We start from the raw sequence: 21,257 nt of genomic DNA on the forward strand, positions 1-21,257 counted from the left end.
CACCACTGTATGTCAAACAACAAAACAGAGACTCTTCTAAGAAAGGTGACCATCTAGAGCTTCAGTGAATTAATCAGTAGGGTTCTATTGGAGATTAGGATATGGTAAAGGTATTTCTGAACAGATATGACATAGTAAAAATCTGGAAAAGGAAAAATCTCTGCCCAGTCTTCCCCCTAACTTTATTAACAAATCCTGGTAGCTGGAAACAGGAACTTAAGAGCTTAATACAGACAAGTGAGTTGAGTATCCTTTTGTCATTTTTGAAAATGCACTGAAATGTCATCTTGGTGTACATTGCAAAACTCTTTGTATTATAGCCAGAGCCACAGAACATTGAAAGAAAACAGGAATTGCCCAGCAGATCAAAAGAAAACAGTCAGGAAGTAATTATGCAGCTAAAGTATGCCCTGAAGTAAAAGCTCCAACAATAGCCATAAAAGCAGCATATTATAATAGCCAGCAATATCTAAATAACTGAATCCCTAAATACAGAGAACTTGCTTCTGCAGTCAGAAGGAAAAAAGCAGTTCCACAGATTAGTTATTGCCTGCTCAAAATGTGAGGCATGGTGTGCACTGCAGAACAGGACAGCTGGATGCCACTCCAGAAAAGTGCACGTTTCAAGACATCTCTCAGGATATAATGTTCATTTTTAGTGTTTTATGAACTATGGCAGAGCAGATGGCAACAACTAGTCTGAAGTACTGCATCCAAGGGAAGCTTTTACCTCTCATTCCTCACTAAAATGGAAATTTACTCCTTTGTTGTTTCAACACTGTCAGCACAACACTGCTGTTTTTCTCTAACACTTCCCCAACAATCTAGCATTTACTTTCCCCCAAATGCTTTAGCAGTAACTTTTCATAAACTGTACATGTAAACTGTACAAATGCTGCTTTCTGCAAGTATTTTGATTTTAGCCAAGAAATTCTACGCTACCAATTTCATACTTTTTGTTAGTTGAATAATTTGAAAGTTAGCTGCATGCAAAAAGAATGCTTTGGGTTGTTGACTGTATGAAATTCAGTTACATCTCAATGAAGAGACTTCAGATGCTGTAGTTCCTAACAAGATTCAGAGGCATGCTAACAAAAAAAAGGCTGGGGGTAAGGAAGGAAGAACTTCCTTTCATTTCCCTCCTGTTTACAGAGTCTGTGGAATTTTGCCAGCAGCATTTAACCTGGGTCTTAATTAACCAGCACTCCAAATGAATCCAGGGCACAGGGGTGTGCTTTGACCAAGAAACAGAAGAACCCATGGTAGAAATGATTGTGTTAAGTGGCAGTTGCTGGAACTGGTTAAGAAATCCAGCTTTGGTTATAGTCAGATATACTGGACAACAAAATTGAATTCTATAAAGGAGATGGTTTATGCAAGAGATGTGTTTGTTTCTGTATGGGAAGATTATGCAAAGAGAATCTTAATTGTGCATCTTACCAAGAAAACATGCAGTCATCTCTCGTAGTAACACATCCATGATACCTAAACCCCTTTCCTTTTACTCCCATTGTTATTCTGCATTTTCTCGTAAGTTGTTTTGGGATGGGCCAGAAAATGGATAGCAATTATATTCTTACACTCTGATAGTCAACCAATGTTTTATTGTTTGGGTTGGAGTTCCCCACACACACAAAAAAAATAAAGTATCTGCATGTTTAAGAAAATTCACTTTGGGGAAGAACAAAATATTGCTTTAAATAGATTTGAATCTCGAATGTGAGTGTATGGTTATGTTCAGAGGTGCAAATGGCCCCCTCATGTCAAAAATTCCTTGAAGAATTAAAAAATAAACCATGTAATATTGGCTAGCTGGTTTCTATGAGATGGCTTCCCTGTCACAGCAGCTTTCCTACCCTACAAATTCTCCTGCATGAGGCAAGCAATAAAACCAGCAAGATTAAGAGTAAATTAAAACCCATCCCTAGTTACGGCTCATTGGCAAAGGCATTCCAATGCTAAATTACAGACAGTCCATGACTGATTACAGGGACATTTCAAGGTCATCTTAGACAATTCCAGAATTCTTGCAATAAGCAAATCTTTCAAGAACATATGAGGATCTATGTCCAAGACATTTGAGTGCATACAGGCTTTGTGATAGCTCTAGAGCACCCTGGTAGCAACTCTAATACTTAAAAAAACATTTGAAATTTCCAGCACTTGTGTGTGCTAAAGATTTTAAAAATCCCTTTTCAACAATAGCTGGTAACAAGGCTCTGAGCAGGACAAATTCACCAAATGAGCTTCAAATTAAGTTCTCTGATTCTCATACCCCAGGGGCAGGGGAGAAGAAATCAGAGCAGCAAGTCCTCCTGCTGCAGGTCAGGCATTTCACCCAGCTCCTGCAGCACAGTTCTCCTGCTGAGCCTGGACAGAATGGTCCAGCAATGTTAAATATTTATACAACTTCTGCTGATAAAGTTTCCAGGTGACAAAGATTGATACAAGAATAAGTAATGAAGACAGGTTACTGTTACAGACTGCTAGATGATTCAACCTGAGGATAACATCAAGCCACCTTTGAATATGATCAAGTAGGAGTTCAAGTGAATCAAGGATCAAGTGAAAATAGCAGGTTTGAGGAAACCTATGTAAGACACCTCAGTCAGCCCAAGCCTGATGGATGACACTCATCAGGAAATGACAGCAAATCCAAGGAGTTCTCAAAAGAAAAGTAAGGATAAATAGGAGGCCATCTTTCTTCAGACATTTAATAGTAGAAAACAAAACCCCATTTCTAGGATAGTTGCATCACTAAATACCAGAATATCTACAACAAAAAGAAAGGATGAACAGTTTGTGATGGTGTCATCTGAACAAGGCAGAGACAAAAGGAAACACTTCCAGTGACCTAAGCAACAACTGAGTGGAATGCCTGGATGAGCTTAATTGATTCAGTAGCTCTATAGGACACATGGAAAGAAGAGATATCAGGCTTATTACCTGATAATCTTAATTTACCTGACAAGAGCAAGCTGACACCTGTTGAAGTGTCACACTCTGGGGAAAGTTTCAACTCGGATTTCATAAGCAGAGGAAGCAGCTCACAATAAACACACATGCAATGATCTTCAGTTGCTACAACACACTAAAAAACCTTCCAGAAAGCATTTGAGGTCTCCCCTTTCAAAGGCTTTTAGAAGAAGACTCCCCAGGGAGAAGGGGGGGAAGGCTTTTGTGTACTCAAGGGCCTGGTTTTAAAACAAAACACCACACCCCACACAAACACAAAAACATGTGTCAAAACCAGTCACTGAGCATTTTCCCACAGCAGAAAAAGGTCATTACTGGAGTTTAGCCATCATTCATCATGGACAGCACGTGCTGACCAGCACAGACAGCCCGGATGAAAAGAGAAAGTGAGCTGTCAGAGAATGAAACACTTCATATCACCAGATCTGAAAAAGGGTGGCTGAATAAATCTGGAGAATAAGCACAGACAAAAATATCAGGTGAATTCAAAGAAGATGAAGTGATGCAACTAAAAGAAGGACATGACCATGAACTTCATGGAGAGGTGGGCTCTGAACTATTACTCCCAAAAAAAGGACCAAGGGTCACAGTACCTACAGAGCCACAATAATTCCTAGGACTTATCTGCCCTACTCTAATGCCAGGGTATCCCAGCCCCTGTTCTCCCATTATTGCCACCCTGAGCAATCTGTTTCTATTCAAGGGACCACAAACATCTGATCCATTTCAGCACTTAATCCATCCCACCCTCCTGGAACACACTTGAAACTTTACCTGTATTGATCATATTGCCAGGCAGTACTTTAAATGCAGGGTGTAGGCACTCACAAAAAGAATGGCACCCAGCAAGGGTTTATGGCCACCTTTCCTACTGCCAGTAAATAGACAGAGCTCTATTGGCAGAGGAATCTTTCTGGACAAAGCTGGTATATATCAAAATAAATACTTCTTTTGGCTACAGGAAGTCTCAGCTGATAAAGTAAAAGGAGTACTGAGTTTATTTTACAGGAAAACATTACTACTATCAGTTAGAGACAAGCTTATCATTAAAATAACAGTGAATTCTACACCTGCTTGGATTTTATAGCTCTGTCATTTAACTGCTAGCAAGCTTAAGTGTTCCTTTTGCTTTCAAATATTCCTCTACCAAGGCAGCAATTGTTCTTTCAAGTGTTCATATAGCATTGAGAATTCAGGCCCTATACTTTCATGAAAGCCTCCTTTATTAGTTTTTGCACTGTACCATAGGAGAACAACAGGAATCTCCTTGAAAGGATTACTCCAAAAGATTTCAGAATTTTATAAACCTCACACTGAGATTCAGCCAGAACATCAAATACAAGTTTCTACTATTTGTGAATGCAGCTCTCTATTTTTACAAGGCAGTGCCAAATCACAATACATACACTGGAGAGCAGAGAGAATTTGAATGTGCAGCTACAAAATAATCACCTGGACAAGTCCATTTGGGGAGTGCTCCTCCACAGCAAGGAACACTACATCGTTCCATTGGAGCTATGCAGCATTATTTGCAATATCACAGAGGTTCAGCAGCAAACAAATAAAAAACCCATCAGAAGAGAACAAAGCACATACCTGTATGAAGCTGGACTTTACCAATGACTCCCTCTACCAGGCCCAGACAAATGGGATTCCAAGCCAAAAGAAGATCAGTGGCTGCAGAAAAGAACAAAGCTCCTGTTTTTAAACAGTAAACAAAACAGGACAGGACCCAGTGATAGTCACCCTCTTCACTTTCCCCACCCTAGAGAGTAGTAAATGTATAATAATTTCAGCAATAAGATGACACACGTGTCCATTTTTGCTTGCTACCAAGTAGCTATGAAAAAATGACTACATTTCCAACATAACGCCCTACCACAGATATTTTCCAAATTTTTGAGGGGGGAAAAAGTAGCTTTAGGCAGAAGTAACTGAATTTAATGGAGGCTTAATTCTTCTCATATCCACTGGTATTTTTAACATAAGCAAAATTTTACATGGCTGTAGTGAAACTGAATAGAAGTCACTGAGTTAATAACACAGCTTCAAAACCCAGCAGATGTTGACCTTCACCCCCAGCTCCCTCCCATTTGTATCCAATTACTATTACTTTCACATCCTCTTTCTATAAACATGCACACACAGACACTTCCTCTTTTGTTCAAACACCCTCCACAACTACATGGAATATCACAGCACACAAAGTTTTTATGTTTCTAGTTCTCCTACTCTTAGCAAGTTCCAGTGAACCTCATAGGAAGTAGAAGAGAAAGCAGGAAGAAAATGAGTTTCTAACTGTGGTGCAGTATCTGTTCAAGGATTTGAGAGTGGGGGAAAGAATGAAATTCCAAATTCAAATCTTTAAAGTGAAAACACATACTTAAAAGCAAGTATCTGTTCAGGAGAGAAAAATCTCAAAGGAGAAAAGGTTTTTCTATATCTTGAAGGACAAACTTGTGTGTTATTTACCAAAACACACTTGTTCCAAGGTAAAAGAGCTTCTCCAGTTTTAACATCCAGAAAAACTGAGTATCTTAGCTGTTGGTGTAAGTAGAAGAACATTTGAAAGAACAAACTCACAAAAGAGTACAAATCATCTACATAAACACTTCATCTACAATACCTTTGTTTCTTCTTGTAAATCTGAGATCTGAAGGTGACAACTGGTAGTATGATTTCATTTTTATTTTTTTACACACTCTTCTTAAAACACTGAATCCTCCTTGAAACATTTGTAATTGAGGCCTTGATATTCCAAGAACACACACTGCTTTCCCAGCTTCCAGCATAACATTTAATAGTACTAGATTCAGCTATTTTCCTCATTAAATACAAGCATTTCCAAGAGCTACAATAGAAAGGGCTGCATTCAGGGTATATCTGGAATGAACTCATTAAATGGGATGGATCACAGGTGCCTGGACACAAACAAGCAAGAACTAAAAGCCCACAGTAGCAGAATTTAAAGCAATGCTTGCAGCAGCATGCAGGGCTGCAATTACTGTGTGTAACCACACTGGGCCAAATTCCTGCTTCTTCCTTTCTCCAGACAGTGACTTGAACTGCACAGAACCTCGTGTGAATCATGCCAGAATAAAATGAACTTGTTAAGGAGACTAACACAGCTGAGCATCAGGAAATCAGTGATGCCCAGTGGGTATGACAGAATGAATGGTTTGATGTGCCCTCGATCCCTGCTGAAGTACCTGAGCACACCTTGTATCCTCCTGACAGATTTGTGCTCATACAAAACAAGTTCTGGAACAGCCTGAGCTCGGTTTCACTCCAAACAACACACAGGAGTATCTCTGTGCTGAGTGGGAAATCTGCACTATCAGCAAAGAGGAATGCAGGAGCCTTCCTCACTCCCAAAGCTTCCACCTTCTTCCCCAGCTCACCCACACAATCCCAGCTTTGCCTTCACCCGGAGGCTCTTCTGGAGCTGCATTGTCTCACACTTCATCTACTCATTGCTATCTTTGTAATCAGCTTTCAATTCATATTTCCACCATGATAGCTAAAAGCCAGCCAGAGATACCGAGCAGCAAACAAAGCCAGGCACATGAGGAATTTAAAAATCAAATCAGTGAAGGTTTACCATAAGCCTAGTAATCTAGAAGACATTCTGTCTTTCTAAAACTCTGATTTCCAGCTGTAACAAGATATTAGCAAGAAAACCTCACTTGCTATCCACAGCTTTCCTCTAGGAGTTTACAAGGGATTAAAAACCAAAAAAACCAAGATTTTGTTTTAATTAGAAGAATAAGGAAACAACATTTTAGACCTGCCTGTAAAAGGACATAAGAAAACTGGTGATAGGGACTGCAGAGGCAAGTGGATCTTAAATAGATGTTCTATTACTCTTGTGGGTTCCTCTGACAGAGGCAACACCAGACAACCCAAGCCTTCTACAGGAAACCTACTAGCCCAGCAGCAGAGACACAATGAGAAATGGCTCTAAACTTTAAGTACAGACAAGCTTTGGAGAAGAAAATATATTCATAACCAAATGTATATTCCACCTTCAGAGTTTAAAGGCAGAAAATAGGGATCCACCAGCTGGGCAGCACTGGCTCTTAGATAAGTGATTATCAAACTACTAATGGTAAAGGCTGACTGCTTGAAAAAAAATTCTCCATGGGGAAGACAGGACATAGGAGGAAAAAAAAAGACATATTTAGCAATATGTAAGGGGATTACCATGGTTTTTTTCAGTGTCCAAGAAAACCTAGATGCAAAGAAGCCTTACAGGAGAAATGCTTGTAGGCTGTAAAAAACCACCAATTGTAGAATCACACTGACTTCCTTTTGGTGACAGCATCACCAAATTTGTTTTTCTTACACTGTTTCTAGAGAACTTTCTATAGGAAATTATGTATGACAGCAGAGAACCAGGCCAGCTTTTTTAACTAAATAAAACATATCTGGTTCCAACCTGATTAGAACTTTTTTGTTGGTTAGAATTCAGTATTCTGTGTGACAACCATAGCTCAGAGCCAACACCCAATCATGCTGGATAAATATCACTGCAGCAAATACCAATATGAACCTCTTGTTCCTGATGAGTGCATTCTGGAAATAAGACATGGATGAACCAAACAAAATAAAGGTTTAAGTATAATTTCCCCACCCATCTCCAAAAATGGGCTTTCATGCTGAGTGCACTCTTATTTACACTGTATAGGAAGAATCTGTCTCCAACTTTTGTCTAACACTAAAATTGATCAAGACTGTTCCCTTGCAGCCATTTGGTAAAACTGGCAGCAGCACTCTCCAGTCACTATCTTGTATCTCTGAAAATTATAACCACTCTATATTTAAAATCATTACATAAGCAAAGATTCAGAGATCCAAGAATGTTAACTGCAAGCCTGCAGGATGTAAGTATTTAACTGTATTATATTTTACAGAATTTAAGAGGCAGCCTAAGATGGTAGACAGTGATACATGCTACAGAAAGTATCCACATCCTTTTAAAGACAAAAAGAAAATAACCATAAAAAACAAAACTGAAAATCCTCAGAAGTTTTCAGATAGCATACAAGAGACCTGGCCACATTTCTGACTGCTGAATGCTGAAAGAACTCATGACAAGTTGGATTCATTTTTAGTTTTTTAAAGAAATGCCTATCAGTAAGAATTAACCACCATAAGGCTCTATCAAAGGAAATTCTGGACTTTCCTTACAGCCAAAACAATGTTCTGAGCTATAATGTGCAATAAAATTTATCAATAGTTACTCTTGCTTCCTCACACAAACTTGTCTTCCTATAAATGTCATACTGGTCCTCTTTTGAACCTTAGAGAGCCAGGAATAAAGACATATCAACTTTAAACTGCAACACAATGATGTTGAAACAGACTTCTTACAGTATTGTGCTGATGATAAAAGAGCAGTGTCAAAACAGTCACTGCAGAGAGTCAGAAGCTGTGGCCAGAATCACTGTGAGCAGTGAGATGAGTCCCAGGGAAGATTTCCCCTGAGCTGAGGAATTCTCTGCTGTCCTCAATGTGTTTGAATTTGAGAGAACTGCCAGTGTTTGACAGGCCTTAACACTGATGTATGCACCTGCTCACCAAGCTTCCATCCTGAAGTACCAAATTGCTCATTCCTTCCCTTATCCTACTAAATAAATTCAAGCTACTGAAACAAACGTTGGGGTTTTTTGCTGATTCCTGTCAGAGATTAATGACCACTGCGATGCATTTACCATTCACAATGATTGCATCAGCATTCAGTTGCAGCACAACAGAACTTCAGTCACAAATTCAGAACAAAACCAGCTTTGATGTGATTGACTTCCACCACCACCACCCTCAGAGCTCACCAGCAGCGATGCAGAGCCGTGCAACACCAGATAAAGTCTCTTTAGTTCTTTGTGTTTACACAAACATAACCCTGATAAAGGTGATACCAAAGCAACTTGGAAGAGCATCAAAACCCAAAACTGCTTTCTGGCTCTTTCTACCACCAGCTGAGTTAATCCAAGGTCAGGCACAAACTATGATAAGAAAACAAACCACCTGTTCAACACAGAATGGCTGGAGGTGAGTCTGACAGAGCACTAATTCTCCATCATTTTCACCATTCAACACGAGCCATAGATATTGATATAAAAAAAATAAAAGCAGAATGACTCATTAGCTCTGCTAATGTAAATTTTAACACCAGAAGTGATAATTTTCAGGAAGAAGCTTCAAAACTATTTTAAAAATAGATTTCAAGGGGTTTTTTTTCTTTAAATTGTGTCTGCTTTAGATCAAAAACAACTGCAAGTCTTTATTATTAGCATTACTTGACCTTTTTGACTTCCTGTGGCTTTTCAAAAGAAAGTCTGCTTCCAAGTTCCAGTTCACCTTTGAATAGTGTTCTGGAATTTTAGCCAGGATTAAAAGATCACAAATTAACTGGGAAGATTAAAGAATAGAAAGTTGCACTTCTTTCTCTTGGAGGAAATAAAATACTACTTATGCAAATAAAACTTAGGCTACTTAAGTTTTCCTTTCAACACAGATTTCTAAAACTGTGTTTAAGCTACTTGCAGAAAGATGGAGCATTAAGACATTCAGTATTACAAGCTCTTAATTGTTGTGAAGTGTTAACTTTTATTTACTTGCATGTTCTCCTCTATACTTTAAACAAGTTATTCCTTTAGCTAAACACCTGCTTTATTGGGATACTTCCCTTCAATATCTCAGCATTAAAAGAGATGAAAACAAACAGGCCAAGTACAATTTAGTGACAGATTTAAAGCAGTGAGGATGAGAAAATACAAAAATAGACTTTTTTAGTGCTGCTGCCAAAGCAGGATGCAAGCCCCAGAGAAAGCACCTAACAAAAATGAATCCCTACTACTCATCTTGATAAAGAAATACTTCTTTGTATTCTGGTGCAGTCAGAAAACCCCTTGAGTCACCAGGCATTGCTTGGGAAACTGGAAAACATACGGGAAATGTTCAGTTGTCTGGAGAGTGTCCAATGTTACATGGAATTGCACAAGGAAGCCCTGTACTAGAAGTGGAAACCAACTGCTGTTACCAGTGTTTGCTCCAAACAGAGTCTGACCCTGCGCATCAGTGGCCTCCAAACTTTGTCACCAAACACCACACCAAGAAAAACAAAATTAGCACATATCCCAAACATTTATATTTATTTATTAGTCCAGTAGAACACGTAAATAATTTATATTGCATGTATTATAAAATGTACAAAGGTAAAAGGTTTTTAGCAGATGAATAAATACTCCTTTAAAACAGCATTTATCTGTATTAATGGTACGAAATATTTTCTTCCAACATGCCAAATGGACTGCCTTGAGCACCCACAAGGTGTGTGCAGCCCACTTTAGACACCACCTATGTAGGTGGCTAAATAAATGCAACAAATTGCTATGTGCATTTCAACCATTTGAAACGAGAATCAACTCCTCACATCCCTTCCACAAACCTGTAAATACCATTCAGAAAACCACCCAGCAGGGACTCTTAAAATGCAAATCAGTGCCAAGCCACTGAAGCTCAGAGGGTTGGTTTTTTGCTTGGTTGGTTTGGCTTCTTTTTTTTCCCCAACTTTAGAGCTTCCCTTTATTCATCACATTGCTAACTCTGTTAGCAAACACATTTCCTCAGAAGTAAAACAGAAAAGGAAAAAATCTTTTATTCTTCCAAAAGCAACAGCTCTGCACTAATTAATATTATTCCACACCAACACACATTCATTCCCATTCTTAGCTGGTATTTCAACAAAGCTCAAGTTGTTTGAGGATATACCCTTAAAGCTAAGAAAGCAGTAGGTTGTCTGCATTTTTTTTTTTAATCCTATTTACTCTACAAGAAGGAAGCTATCAATCAGGCAGGAGAAAGATTTTATTCAAACCTACTTGCAAAACTGACAGCTTAAACACTATGTTCGCTCATTCTGAAGATTCTCTATTAAAAGTTTGCTCAGCTACAGCTATACCAAAAGCAGAACACAAGAAAGCTATTCCATCCTCAAAAAAATTAAAATATAAACATTAACTGAGCAGAAAGGTTTCACAATTATGGAAATTAGTTTGTTTTACTAATCACCAAGCTGACTTATGCTAATGCTTCTTAAGAGCCATGAGAGAATTAGTGTGAGCCAAGTCTAAGCAAGGTAAAGTTTTCCCTCCCTGTCACCTGGTTCTTCTGATGCCAGAATTAACTTTCCTCTCTGATTGTCCAACTGATCAGTCTCAAAGCACAGGAAGAGTTATGGATTTGGAACAACCATTTCCAACACTAAGTAAGGGAGTTCTACTCAAAAATTTGGCATGTGTTTCAGGAACAGAGGATTTCAAGCCACTCCCTGCCACCCCCATACCTCCCTTTATTTTTTTAAATTTTTAAAAATTTTTTAACTGATGGGGACAATATGACTACTCAGATAACAAGCAGTGGACAACATATTATTTAAATGTTACTGGAAGGCATGCAAATATAGGAAAAAACTTAACCATCACCCATGTGCAAAAGTTGCTGGTTTTCCTTAACTGAGAAACAGACAAGGAAAAAAACTGAAAGATAGCAATTAATGACAGACTAGCATATTTGCCATTTACATCTTGCATCTACCTCTTGGGCAAGGTCACTTAAATTTGGCTCAGAATTCTGTTTTCCAGTTCAAAGCATGTTCAAGGGCCTTGCTTTCAGTTTCTCAGAGACTCGGCAAACACTGCCCCAGGGCTCCATTCAAATAAGATTTCTGCCTTAAAAGGAAAACCTCAGTGTTCAAGTGCTATTTCATTCATTTGGGTTCAGCTTTTCAGGAAAAAGGTCCTCTCCCAGTTTTTATTGGGGAAAAGGTTTGGAGCAAGAAAATACAACTGATGATTAAGTATTAATATTCCTGTCTACTAAAGCCAAGCTTTAACAAAAAACAGCTTCTGTACTATTTCCAAATTCTTCCTCTAGATGTACAACCAATAATTTCTCCTCTTCTTGATAATCCACTCCCATACTTTATTTTCTATCCCATTCCAATCGATCTACAACAGTTGTTTTGAAAGAACACATGCAGCATATCAAACAAGTGGCTGCCTTGTCCTGCAGTTCAGAATTTCAAACTTAAAATCACAAAAGTTTTAATGTTTCCTTATACATACAGCTGAAATATTACCCACACCATAAACTGTGAAACAACCTAACAAGAAGAGCAGTGTTCTCAGATGAAAAAAACACAAACCCTTGGTTGCAGACTTTTCTTAATTGAAATCAGTGTCTACTGCTCTAAATATTTTAGCTGCAGTTAGTCTGCAATTTTCTATTCAATATTTAGTTAATACTAATTTGTGAGATCAAAGATGAGTCACCTCTGCCAGCAAAATACAAGCCACAGAAATCCACTTGAATTAGATTAATTTTAATTCTGAGGGAAGGAAAAAATAAAATTTAAAAAACCCAAACAACCTAGCAACACCAGAATATCAAGATATGAAGCATTAGGAGTTTTTAATATATTTAAAAGCTCAGGTCACTTTGGCATGGACAGGAATTCCAAGACACATCTGAGTTGGGACAAGCTTGGCATTTTCAGACCTCTTCATAGAAGGAGAAAAAAAAAAGAGAGAGGAACACCCTTGTCATATTCAACTCATCACCTGCTAAGACTCAACAGGAAAGTAAAGAAACACCTCACAACAAGGTTTATTTAATTCTCACCAGGCTAGGCTTTAACACACTACCAACCCACTTAAGTCTCAGTTTTAGGTTTACTATGCTCTGTAAAAAGAACCATGGATGGAATTACAAAGTAGATCTTACTTATAAAAAGTAGAAAATAATTTCTCTCTGATAAATATATAAGAAGATCTCACTTCAGAGTCAGAAACTACAAAAGTGACTAATGTATGCAATATTTAATCAGATTAAGGATATAGAGCAGACCAGCCCACTCCCCTGGTCCCCTCTGTTCTCTTCCACAAGAAGGAAAAAGCAGCAACAGGGACCCAAGTGCTGAAGACTTTTTCAGCCTACGTTCTCGCTGGGCTGCAGATCAGTTCTGACATCTGGTTTGTCACATACGCCACAAGTACGTGGTGCTGACAACCAAGAAAGAGGAGGGAAAAGAGGGAACAGAATGAGCAAGCAAGGGTGAGAAAGAGTGCAGTACCCACTGCAGCTAAAAGGGTGTCAAAAAACAGCTTGAGGTTCCTTATGAAGTAACTGGAAATACGGAGATAATTTTTTTTAAAGTTCCAGCCTCCTGTGGAACTCATTTCCCAGAATAGCTAGGCAGATTCTGAGACATACTACTGAAATTCAGTAAGGCAATTCTGTATGAAATAATCCAGGAGCATGACTTCACACTCAGGCTGTCACCCCTCAGAGCCACGTCTAGGACTGCTCTGTGGGCTTAAACTTAGCAATACATGTTTTGGTAGCAGTGGCATCACTCCTTACACCATTCATTAGCTCAAAGCCTTCACCTGAGCACTTCCAGACTTCCTGCAAAGGAACTGCTCTTCCTCCTCCAGGCTACAGCCATGAAAAACAGCTCAGGAATTCTGACAAGTCATTTCTACACGACTCCTGCAAGGTCTTTGAGGAGTAAGGCAAGCACACACAGCTGGAATATTAGATGGTCTTATGATTTGTGATTCAGAGATGATTTCACACTATCAGACTAAGACACCTAACCTGAAATATGTCCCCTGCTTCTCTGAAAATACTGTTTGGTAACACATCCCTCACTAGAAGTATTTAAAGTGCATTGCTTTAGTTGCTGACTCACAACCAGTTCCAACAGACGAAAATGAATACTGTAACAATAAATTCCTAAAGTGTTTGTCTGAAACAAACAAATGCTCATCTGCCTCTAGTTTACAGTTCTAATCTGTGAACCCCTCAAAATATTTGGTAGTTTTTTTCTTCCAGAGCGGTGGGAATCAGCATAATTACAATAAATAGTTCTAGTAGAAGTTGTTCCCAATTTTATTTGACATTACTGCCTGGAGTATTATCAAGGCCACACAATGATAATAGAAGCCTTCACACCATAACAGTCTCATTCCTTTTTCCACTGCTAAAAACAAGGTGAGAAGAATTCAGTGCCTTCAACACTTTTTATCCTTTACACACACATACATATGTATGTATACATAGGCAAATATAAACACATAATTTAGACAAACATCATCAATAAAAGATTATTTGTAATCTGTGTAGAACTACCAGTCAGGAGCGGCCACACAGAGCATAAACAGAGTAATCCAACAGTAAAATCCTGACCAAGAACTGATGTAAGGCATTTAAGGCATGGTTGAACAGCACATGTTTTTTCACTACGCTGAAAAAAGTACACTCTTGACAGCCAAATTCTTTTTTAAAAAAAATAAATGTATGATGCCAAAGTGATTCATGGATTTCCTGCAGGTGACTCATTAGTGCTTTCACTTTAGAGAATAAAAAAAAAATCCAGAAACATCTTGTAAACACAGGCTGACATCCTTCAAATGAGGGCCAACCTCAGACTTTGCTTATGGCAAATATTTACCAAGATTATTTGCCTTTTTGTTTAAATTCAAGCTGTTATCTCAATGATTCAAAGAGGTCAGAAACACAGCTCTCAACATTAGCAAATTTCTGAACATGCCTTAATAGTTGAGGGAGGAGAGTACTTTAAAGCTTAGCATCAGCTCTTTAGGTTTGGACCTACCCTATCAAGTAATGATTTGTAAAGTTTATCAGTATTATCTATTTCAACCCATGAATGTGCAAAGATTAATTCAGAGGAGCCTCTGAGACAAAATTTTTAAAGCCAAGGCCTCCAAAACCAAGCAGAGACACAAAGCTAGACCTCAGTCTTTTGACAGATTATTAAACATGTCAATGAACACAAGTTATGACTTTGTTGTTTCTTTTAACACAGCAGTGACTCATCACGCAGAAATCCATTTACTCATTTCCGGACAGTGGCCTCAGTAATAAATGGCCAAATGTAATGAAATTGCAAACTTGAGGATATGCAGTTTTGTCTTAATACAAGAAAAAGCTATTGATCCAAAAAACACTTCCTGTGAGAGAACTGTGTGTTTCTTGAGCTTACTTTCAACCTGCTAAGGTACTTCATTCCACAGACCTGGAGTCCACTGTCAAGAAGATGATCCACAGACAGGGCTGGAAAAACAAAGCTGCAAACACATGGAAATGGGAAAGCATTCCTAACAATCGAGAGTTTCAAGCAGGCCAGGGGACTTGAATATCACATTACCTTTCGTTAATCTGCAGGTCACACACAATAGGGATCACATGGAAACTGCCTGAAAATGCAGAGGCAGGCGAAGGACAAAATGCTGCTGGAACAGCAGGCAGACAAACTGCTGGGCACTGGAAAAGCTTCCAGAAGGTTAAGGGACACCAAGGAAAAATAAAACACGGCAATGGCTGTGTGAAAGCAAGACACTGATGCTTTTAAAAGTTAGTTTTCAAATACTAGCCTCCAGAACTTCAGATCACTAGTTTGTGCTTTCATTACTGTGGGTCAAGGAAGAGCTTTTAGCCCATGCAGATGTCTGTAACCATCAGAAACCTAAACCTGAGGGGTTTTCCCCCCGTGAAAACACACATTTCACTGAATAGCAGTACTGTCTGCTAGCTTAACAACAATTATTTTGTAAGATCACTTGCAAATCAAAGTATTGCTGGATCAGTGGAGTTGATGGACAAGAATTAGTCACGCTGACTTGACACAGATTGCAATTTTATCTAAGAGACACAAACAAATTGAGCTGAGAAGACACAACTCCAGGATGAAAATATAACACAAGAAAGTGCAGTATGAAAAACAGTTCTTTAGAAAAAACACAGATAACAACGGTATTTGATGTTCATGTTTAAAGTTTGTCTAGCCTTTCACAGAAGCTCATGAAGTCTACTGTACTCAGATAACCAACCTGGTCATATACATGTTTAGCCACCTTTTTTGGCACAACACAGATCCCAGTTTTAGAAAGCTGTAAGTAACATCTGTGCAGCTTGCCACATGTTTGGTAAAACACCCAGCTATTTAGAGTTTCTTTAGCATTGTAAGCAAGGTCAGCACGGTCCTTTACACGAAAGCTATGTATTAGAATCACAAAAGAATAATAAAAGCTCATTGAATTGTTTGGCTTTGAAGGGACCTGAAATATTATCTCGTTCCAACCCCCTACCATGGTCAGGGAGCCCATATTTCACAAAGCAAGATCATTTCCACGGGTGACATTTTATTCTAGACACCTTCACTGAGTAACCTCCTAGGCAGGATAGCATAATTACCATTGTTTCAAAATTCCCTTTTACACAACTCCATCTCAATTTTTGTTCGCATTGCCTTCCCTTCAGCCTTATATTAACACACAGTGGAGCTCTGTGTAATTGTAACTCACACAGCCTGTAATCACCGAAAAAATTTAGAAGCACTTTAGAAGCCACAGAATCACAGCACGTCAAAGGCTTGGAATGGACCTTGCAGGTCACAGTCCCTACTCAGTGTGTAGCCACCTGTTCAATTTCTCCTGGAAGAGGCGACCACGGGACACATCTGCCCAAAGACGCAATGCCCGTGCACCGGGAGCATCCCTTATGTAAGGCTGACAGCGGCCCCCCAGGGCCCTTCTCCCCAGCGATGCTCCCCGGGGATGACCCCGTGCCTCCGGACACCGGCACCCACCGGGTCACCCCGGCCGGGGGGCAGCGCTGCTGGCTCTGCGGGGAAACAAGCGCACGGGGAGGGGGAGCGGTGCGCCAGCCGGGACACCGGGACACGCGTGACCTGCCACGGCCCGGGAGAGCCGGGGTCGGTCCCGCCAGCTGCGGGCCGATGGGCAGCGCTACCGAACCGCCGCGATACCGCCGGGGACACCGCGCCCGGCCCCGCCGCCGCCGCCCCCCGCCCGCCCCCGGCGCTCGGGCGAGACCCAGCCCGCCCTTCCCCGCGCAGGCGGCGGGCGCGGCCGCGGGGGTCTCACCGGCTCGCAGCTGCAGGCTGCCGTCCCTCCGGCTGCACCACAGCGCCCGCTCCCCGCTCTGCAGGATGTAGTGGTCCTTGGCTTGGAACAGCTCCATGCTCGCACGCCGGGAGCCACCGGGAGAGAGGGACGAAGGGAGGGAGGCAGGGGAGGAAGGGGCGCTCCCGCCGCTCCCGCCGCCGCGCGCGGCCCCGGGGCGGAAGGGGGAATGGCCGGCACGGGGAGCGCGCGCTCCCGAGCAGCCGCGCGCGGGGGCGCGCACGCGGGCGCTGCCCCGGAGTCGGAGCGCGAGCGGGCGCGAGCTCGGGTTCCGCTCCCGCCGCCGCACGTGACAGCGCTCGGCCCCGCCCCGAGCGAGCTTAAAGGAGCAGCGCGGGGGGCGGGGCCTAAGGGGGCGGGGTCAAAGGTGGAGGTGGGGACTGCGAGGGGCGGGGGTTCCCTCGGAGGTCTTTCAGCCCCTTCCCCTCAGCCGGGTTCCCCTCAGCCCCTCTCCCTTCATTCCCTCTCCCTTCATTCCCTCTCCCCTCAGCCGGGTTCCACTCAGCCCGTTTCCCTTCATTCCCTCTCCCTTCATTCCCTCTCCCCTCATTCCCTCTCCCCTCATTCCCTCTCCCCTCAGCCGGGTTCCCCTCAGCCCCTCTCCCTTCATTCCCTCTCCCTTCATTCCCTCTCCCTTCATTCCCTCTCCCTTCATTCCCCCTCCCCTCAGCCCGGTTCCACTCAGCCCCTTTCCCTTCATTCCCTCTCCCCTCAGCCCGGCTCCTCTCAGCCCGGATCTTCCGATCCCCGCTCCCCTCAGAAGGTGATACACGGTATAACTCATGGTGAAAGGAAATCGCAGGACCGTAGCACAGGGCTTATCGTTATTTTAAATATTTATCCAGAAGGCGGCACCTCCTGATGAAAGGGAAAATTATTCCCTCTGTCTTCTCTGCAGGCAACATTGGAAAATGTACCTACAAATTTGTCACTGCTACAGAGCCGTCCCAGCCTTTCTGACGGCTTGTCCACAGGCTTTTGTTTAATTACAGAAGCTGAAGTCCCACTCCCTGTGAAATTGAGGAAGAGATGGAGACGGACAAAAAGCATCCTGTCCTGCACACAAGTAGGGCAGTGATGGAGCAGCTCCGGTGGGCACCTGGCGTCCCAGCGAAGGGCTGCTGGCTGCTTCAATTCGCAAATTAAAAGATTTACCAATTATTGTTAAACCACCGACAGTAGGAGAAAAACACTACTTTCAAACCATTCTTTGAAAAGATTTCTCTCACATTATTTTTCTCCATTGATATTGTATTAGTGATGCTACAAAACACTAAATGACTAAAGGACATTGAGAAATGAGAAATCACATTATTAAATGTGAATATTCAAGAGCCAGGGAAGAGCTTGATTGATTTTGGGAGGTACTGAGTAGCCAGTCTAGAAAAGCATTCAAGTGCAGGCATGACTTTAGATGTATAATTTAAATAGGTTTAATTGAGTATTAACATCTTTTAAGATAAGTGTATACTTCAAAACTTTTGTGGTTTGGGACTAGGAACTGAACTTCTCAGTGGGTCAAAACATTATTTTTGCTCTCATGTCTTTAGTCTGCACTATCATTCACTAAATATTTCTCACTTGCAGTATCATCTCCATTCTGCTTGCGTTTCCCAAATAGTTCAGTGTTGTAGCACAATGCATAGGGTCACCATTAAAATGCTTGAAGGGATTTCAAGGACAGACTTTTGTTTTGCCCTTTTTCACGCTTTGATTAGAGGTTTTTTTTCCTCCCCGTGGGTAGTTTTCTGTTTGCATTCAGTGTGTTTTCCATAGATTCACAGCTGGGTGCTGTTTTTATGAGCCTGTCAGCTTTAGTTGGCATAGAGGAAAAAAATTGAAAGATTAATTTTGCATTTTTGCAATTCATTGTCACTAGCTAATGGTAAGGAAATGCGTAGGCTGACAATTAGTCATGCACTCTCTCAGTATTACCTGATTGCCAGCAGCTTGAATTCAAGTTTAAATGTTGATTAACGGAAAGGGATGTGATTTAGTAACACTCCACACTTGGAAGTGCAGTTGGCTGGATAGGTTGGACAAATACACCACTCTTCCTGAGATGAAGGGTACCAGATTTGGAAATGGCACTGTAGACAGTGTGAGCAACTTTATTTCTAAATGTCAGTCATTAAAAAGTTGTGAAACAATTTTTTTTTTGTTTGTTTGGCTTCAATGCTCCTGACAGCTTCCAAAGAAACAGTGGAAAACTCTAGGGTCATTTTTTTGGATGCCAAAGCAACTGCAGAAGCCTTTCTTGTTACTCTTCATACTCCTTGTCAGTTTTTAATCCAACTGTGCTTTGTCATTTCTATTTTCATTTGTGTGTGGATGAAACACCTCTGTATTCCTCCTTGGCATTCCCTACCCACTTACACCTTCCACATGCTTCTGTTTTGCCTTGGAGCTTAGGTAGCTCCTCTTTGGGAGGTTACTTTCCTCTACTGAAATATGTTTTTGAGAAGACTTTTGTGTGCGTTTCAGAGAGGGTCTGTTGTGCATTAAACAGAGGCTGCTTTGAGAAGGAACCTCCTCAGAACAAGAGTAACACAAGAGGGTCTCCTGACAGGCAGAATAGCAGATAAAAGAGATTTGTTTGGGACTAGAACATTTTCTGAAGTGCCTGTAAATGTACTACTGAAAGAAAAAAAAAAAAGTTGTGTGTTGTATTTTATAACAGAAAAATGCAAAACTACTGGCATGAACATTAGCTTTTTGGCAAGAAAATGAAAACTTTCAAAAACCAGGGAGCAGTTCTGCATAAGAATTTTTGCCTGAATTTATTTTTATCTTTTCACTGAAGCAACTTTTTGTGGCAGCTGTAGTTATCTCTAAAGGAAGAGGAACTCTGGTATTTCCTCCTTCCCCATGAAAGCCTCTTACTTGCAATGGGCATATTTCCATTTCAGTGAGCACTAGGAAAAGAACAACCTTCTCCCTTCAAAGCAATGTGTTTGTGGTTAATATCTGCAGTATACACTAGGGCTTATGGACAAGGTATTGATTTCCCTCTGTTGCACTGGCTGTTAAGAGCAAATCAATGGGACCATTTTCTAAAATAAATGAGTATGTTTTGACTGCCTACGATTCTTTTATTCTGGAATTGCAAATTGCACTTTACAGAGTATCAAGCTGGTGCACATAAGAAGATTCCTTACTGTGTTGTTGGGCTGCCTTCCTCAGTTAAAATATGGTTTATACTATACCAAGGCCATATTTAATTCATAATTTCTCCAAAGTAAACAGCAGGCTGTTCTTCAAGGCCATTGTAATAAAATTTGCATCGCATTTAAAATGGATTCTACTTGCTTTTCCTCAGTCTGAAAAAGTTAATGGTTTTATTACCCTTTGGAAGAACTTATCTCTCTTTCTTTACTTTTAATTTGGGCTGGGGTTTTTGTAAAGAGCAAAATAGCTCACATTACAAATACAAAAAATTCTGCCTTTAGAAAGGATAAAAAGTAAAATTTCAGGTTCACTGTAATTTAATATGTCTTTTAGAAAAAGATTTTTTTCTGATACCATTTAGCCAATTTGAATTAATTTTGCAATTAGCTTTCTTGGAAGTTGCTTTAATTTCCCCAGGTTTTTTTTTATATATATTTTAATATCATAGAAACAAAAAACATCATCATCTCTGTAACATTACTGGTGTCCACTGAATGTCTTTTTCCTCAAGATGTATCAGTCAATTAGACAGTAAAAGAGCAAAAGTAACAAAATAGATACCTTCTATTTTTGCATAACTGACTTTATGTGCTGTGAATACTGTGGAGGCCAAGCATCAAATGACACCTGAAGAACAGCAGTAGTTGCCAAGCGCTGAAGTGTTATACATGTCTTTTTGTCACTTTTCCCTGGGTTTGGCTGCCCTAGGAAAAGGAAATGTATTAGCTATTCAGTGCAAAAATCTGTCAGTCATATGTGATGGAAATAAATGCAGGAAAAGTGGGGAGGGGGGAGGTTGAATCACATTCCTCTTGCTCCCTGTTCTCCTGGCACTCATTATTTATACAATATTTATGAATTCTTATGCATTGTTGACATTCGTGTCATGCCCAGGAGCTCCAGTTCTGGATAAGGACCCCCAATGTGGGAGGTGCTGTGCAGAGCCAGCAATGCCTGCTCAGATTCCAGGGATTCAGAACCATTACAAAAGGCAAGGTCAATAACAGAATGAGATGTTTAAGGGATGAACATAAGATGATGAGGCATTTTTCATCGACTTGGACACCAGTGGTCTCAGCATTCCAGGATTTAACCATTACC

General features: G+C 40.7%; 1 protein-coding gene across 1 annotated transcript in view; it reads right to left on the reverse strand.

Annotated features, from left to right (window-relative positions):
* Window positions 1-17,304, reverse strand: part of INPP5F (inositol polyphosphate-5-phosphatase F) — a 38,589-nt gene extending 21,285 nt beyond the window's left edge. Inside the window, exons 1-2 of the mRNA XM_086899600.1 lie at window positions 16,950-17,304; window positions 4,573-4,653 (exon numbers count right to left, since the gene is read on the reverse strand). Of these exons, the coding sequence (XP_086755726.1) occupies window positions 4,573-4,653; window positions 16,950-17,046 (178 nt within the window). The 5' untranslated portion in view covers window positions 17,047-17,304. The remainder of the gene's footprint in view (window positions 1-4,572; window positions 4,654-16,949) is intronic.
* Between the last annotated feature and the right edge of the window lie 3,953 nt (window positions 17,305-21,257).

Source organism: Cyanistes caeruleus, chromosome 8 (assembly GCF_971803275.1).
Source record: "Cyanistes caeruleus chromosome 8, bCyaCae1.hap1.1, whole genome shotgun sequence".
In the NCBI taxonomy this organism is placed as follows: domain Eukaryota; kingdom Metazoa; phylum Chordata; class Aves; order Passeriformes; family Paridae; genus Cyanistes; species Cyanistes caeruleus.